Source organism: Ruditapes philippinarum, unplaced genomic scaffold, assembly GCF_026571515.1.
Source record: "Ruditapes philippinarum isolate M1 unplaced genomic scaffold, ASM2657151v2 ctg4029_1_1_1_1, whole genome shotgun sequence".
NCBI classification, from domain to species: domain Eukaryota; kingdom Metazoa; phylum Mollusca; class Bivalvia; order Venerida; family Veneridae; genus Ruditapes; species Ruditapes philippinarum.
Window position 1 is genome coordinate 69309 of NW_026851882.1, and position 3708 is coordinate 73016.

Genomic DNA, 3708 nt, shown 5'->3' on the forward strand with positions numbered 1-3708 from the left:
GAATAAATTGTCATGGACATATGTTACACACAGTATGATTTGAAATTCGTATAGAAGGGTCACAAAAGTAAAGGCTGAAAACGGCGAGAAAAGATGATCATCTGATAATAAAATGAAAAAAAAATTACATTATAAAATTAAAAATGAGTAAGGGAAAAGGGATTAAGTTGCTTTTTGTAGTTTATGTCAAGAAAATAACCTATCACGTGACAATAGCAAAATGAATGTGTCCTACTATTTATAGGGAGTGTCGGCCGGCCTAAAATTTAGTTAGGACTGCCGACATTGAGGGCTTTCTTAGTGCCCTCGTCGACAGACTCTGAAGAGGAGGAAACAGCCAGTGAGCTTCTTGCTCTGGTTGACATCCGGCTTATACTGGCTCTTTGAGACGACATGTGGCTCCTATTTCGTTCAGCGTCTGCCTGTCTATGGCTGATACGGAGTCGCACTCTTTCCTGAAACTGGTGTTCGGCTTCGTTTTTTCGCTGCTTGCACTCAGTTCTAAAATATATCAAAGAAAATTGTGACAATTGAATGTTATCAATGTCGTTGAGTAATGTAGATTGCATATATAAAATTATGTGTGTTGTGATGTAAATGATATAGTAACTCGTAAGGTGTAAATGATATATATCTGGTGTGATGTAAATGATATATATCCGGTTTGATGTAAATGATATTTTATCTAGCGTGATCGATGTAAGTGATATAGTTCTTGTGTGATGAAAATGTTGTAGTATCTGGTGTTATTTAAATGATTTAGTATCTGGTGTGATGTAAATGATATAGTATCTGGTGAGGGGTAAATGATATAGTATCTGGTGTGATGTAAATGATATAGTATCTCGTGTGATGTAAATGATTTAGTATCTGCTGTGATGTTAATGACATAGTACTGGTGTGATGTAATTGATATAGTATCTGGTGTGATGTATATGATATAGTATCTGGTATGACATAAATGATATAGTATCTGGTGAGATGTTAATGATATAGTATCCGGTGTGATGTAAATGATATAGTATCCGGTAGGATATAAATAATACAGTATTTTGTGTGATGTAAATGATATAGTATCTGTTGTGATGTAATTGATATAATATCTGTGGTGATGTAAATGATATAGTATCTGGTGTGATGTAAATTATATAGTATCCGGTAGGATATAAATAATACAGTATCTTGTGTGATGTAAATGATATAGTATCTGTTGTGATGTAATTGATATAATATCTGTGGTGATGTAAATGGTATAGTATCTGGTATGACATAAATTATATAGTATCTGGTGAGATGTTAATGATATAGTATCTGGTGGGATGTAAATGATTATGTATCTGGTGTGATGTAATTGATATAGTATCTTGTGTAATGCAAATGATATAGTATCTGTTGTGATGTAAATGATATAGTATCTGGTGTGATGTAAATGATTCAGTATCTGGTGTGATGTTAACGATATAGTATCTGGTGTGATGTAATTGATAAAGTATCTTGTGTGATGTAATTGGTATAGTATCTGGTGTGATGTAAATGATATAGTATCTGGTGTGATGTAAATGATATAGTTTCTGGTATGATGTAAATGATATTGTATCTGGTAGGATGTAAATGATATAGTATCTGGTGTGATGTAAATGATATAATATCTCGTGTGATGTAATTGATATAGTATCTGATGTGATGTAAATGTTATAGAATCTGATGTGATGTAAATATTATATTTCTGGTGTGATGTAAATGATGTTCTCTATGGTGTGATGTGAATGATATAGTATCTGGTGTGATGTAAATGATATAGTATCTCGTGTGATGTAAATGATATAGTATCTGATGTGATGTAAATGATATAGTATCTGGTGTGATGTAAATGATATAGTATCTGGTGTGATGTAATTGATATCGTACCTGGTGTGATGTCAAAAATAAAGTGTCTGGTGTAATATTAGTAATATATATTGATGTGATGTAAATGATATATACCTCGTGTTATGTAATGATTTATTGTCTGATGTGAATTGATGCTATTTAAAAACATGTGTTATGTAAATAATATCTTTTTCAATGATAGAGATCATATCTAAAATGTATAATGATTATGCGAAATATAAAACTTTGTAGACATTGTCTGAACATACACACATTCCTTTAAAGAAGGTACATTCTGTTATTGAACGTACGTGTATATGTAATCAAACGGTTGTTACACAAAATAAATGAGCTTACTTTTTTCTCTGGTGCTCTCTTGCCATTATTTTCTTTTTGGATAACTCTTCATTTCTTTTGGCCTCAGCTTTATCTTGCCGAGCCTCACATGCTAGGCGTATCTGTTAAAATATTACAAAATATTAAAGGCAAACTCAAACTTTCCTTTTGAAATTTCTCAATTTTGTCCAAATTGTATATAATTATAGTAACAGTATAAAAGAAAATATAAAAGTCAAAAGTTTCGAATCTCAAATTATTGGCTATTCCTTACGTTCCATATAGTGCCGTTGTGAATTTATAGATGTTTTTAATCAATACACAACTTCATATTCGTCAATACTCAGCTAATCTCGTTTTTATTCCGTTAATTATAAAGCGTTAATGGGATTTATGTCATTTGTAGCATTTACATTGGATTAAATATAACTTTATGTTGCAGATTTAATATATCATCTTTTAGTTGATGTTGAAGAGCAAATTTCAAATGGCTTTTACACTTACTATTCTAATTACATTTTGTACGTATGTTATATGAACCTCGATCAGTCTAGACAAATTAACAAATCGTTTATTAAGGAATTTTGACATTCTTATATACAGACTAAATAGCAAATAGTGCAGTTACATGGATATATCTTATTAATACATATATAGTTTTCAAATATACATCAGAAATATTTCCAGGCGGAAGCATAGAAAGTATGTTGTATTCAAAAATACAATTTTAAATATACATCAGAAATACTTCCAGGCGGAAGCATAGAAAGTATGTTGTATTCGAAATATAAGATTTATACTTACAGGCCCTTCAGCAGTCTTTATTGGCGGCAATATCGGCTTCATCACTATCGGTTTGCAATCTACCTCAATGACAAAAGACTCCCCGCCACGTGATTTTCTATGCTCATATTGAACTTAAATAGAAAGAGTATTGCCAATGAATTATCTTGTTAAATAAAATAAAACAAGTTTTGTCTTCTCAGTGCGCAGTTTCTTTAAATAAAAGTTTGAATAAATATTCTTACAAGCAGGAAACAATTATTCATATATTTTCTGTCACAAAATGCGAGCAAGGTGTGTGTGTTTGTGCGTGTTTGCGTGCGTGCGTGCGTGCGTGTGTGTAATTCTTACCTAGCGTTGGTGTGGGGGCGCGGCTAGCTATAGCCTTCTTTTTCTTTTGACGTCTTTTCTCCTTCCGTTTGGCTATCCAAGTTGAAATGAAACCAAAACAACTTGGAAGCTTCATTTTCTTTTTCTTTTTCTTCTTGTCATTTTCCTGGTTAGATTCGTTAGAGGTGGTCGCAATGTTATCCTTTTCCGCTTTTACATCTTGATCTTTCTTATCAAGGTCTTCATTTTCCTACAAATGAAGAGGAATCCCGAGGGTGATAGTATTACAAATGTGGTGCAGCTTACATCAATTTCATTCAAAGGTTTTCAAAAATGTACAATTCTAATTCAACAAATGAATTAATACTCTTCACTCCTTCATATGGAAAG

General features: G+C 32.0%; 1 protein-coding gene across 1 annotated transcript; it reads right to left on the reverse strand.

Annotated features, from left to right (window-relative positions):
* Positions 1-3594, reverse strand: LOC132741880 (uncharacterized). The gene is made up of 4 exons (XM_060730149.1): positions 3340-3594; positions 3010-3122; positions 2227-2327; positions 1-501 (listed from the first exon to the last, which is right to left on the reverse strand). The coding sequence occupies exons 1-4, from the start codon at positions 3452-3454 to the stop codon at positions 267-269; spliced, it is 564 nt and encodes a 187-aa protein (XP_060586132.1). The 5' UTR covers positions 3455-3594; the 3' UTR covers positions 1-266.
* Between the last annotated feature and the right edge of the window lie 114 nt (positions 3595-3708).

Excerpts from the sequence above, each read along its gene's own strand:
- LOC132741880 (XM_060730149.1), bottom strand. The coding sequence starts at position 3,454 with ATGAAGCTTCCAAGTTGTTTTGGTTTCATTTCAACTTGGATAGCCAAA. Across the intron at positions 3,123-3,339 it reads CGCCCCCACACCAACGCTAG|TTCAATATGAGCATAGAAAA; the intron begins GTAAGAATTACA and ends TTTCTATTTAAG. Across the intron at positions 502-2,226 it reads AGAGAGCACCAGAGAAAAAA|AACTGAGTGCAAGCAGCGAA; the intron begins GTAAGCTCATTT and ends GATATATTTTAG.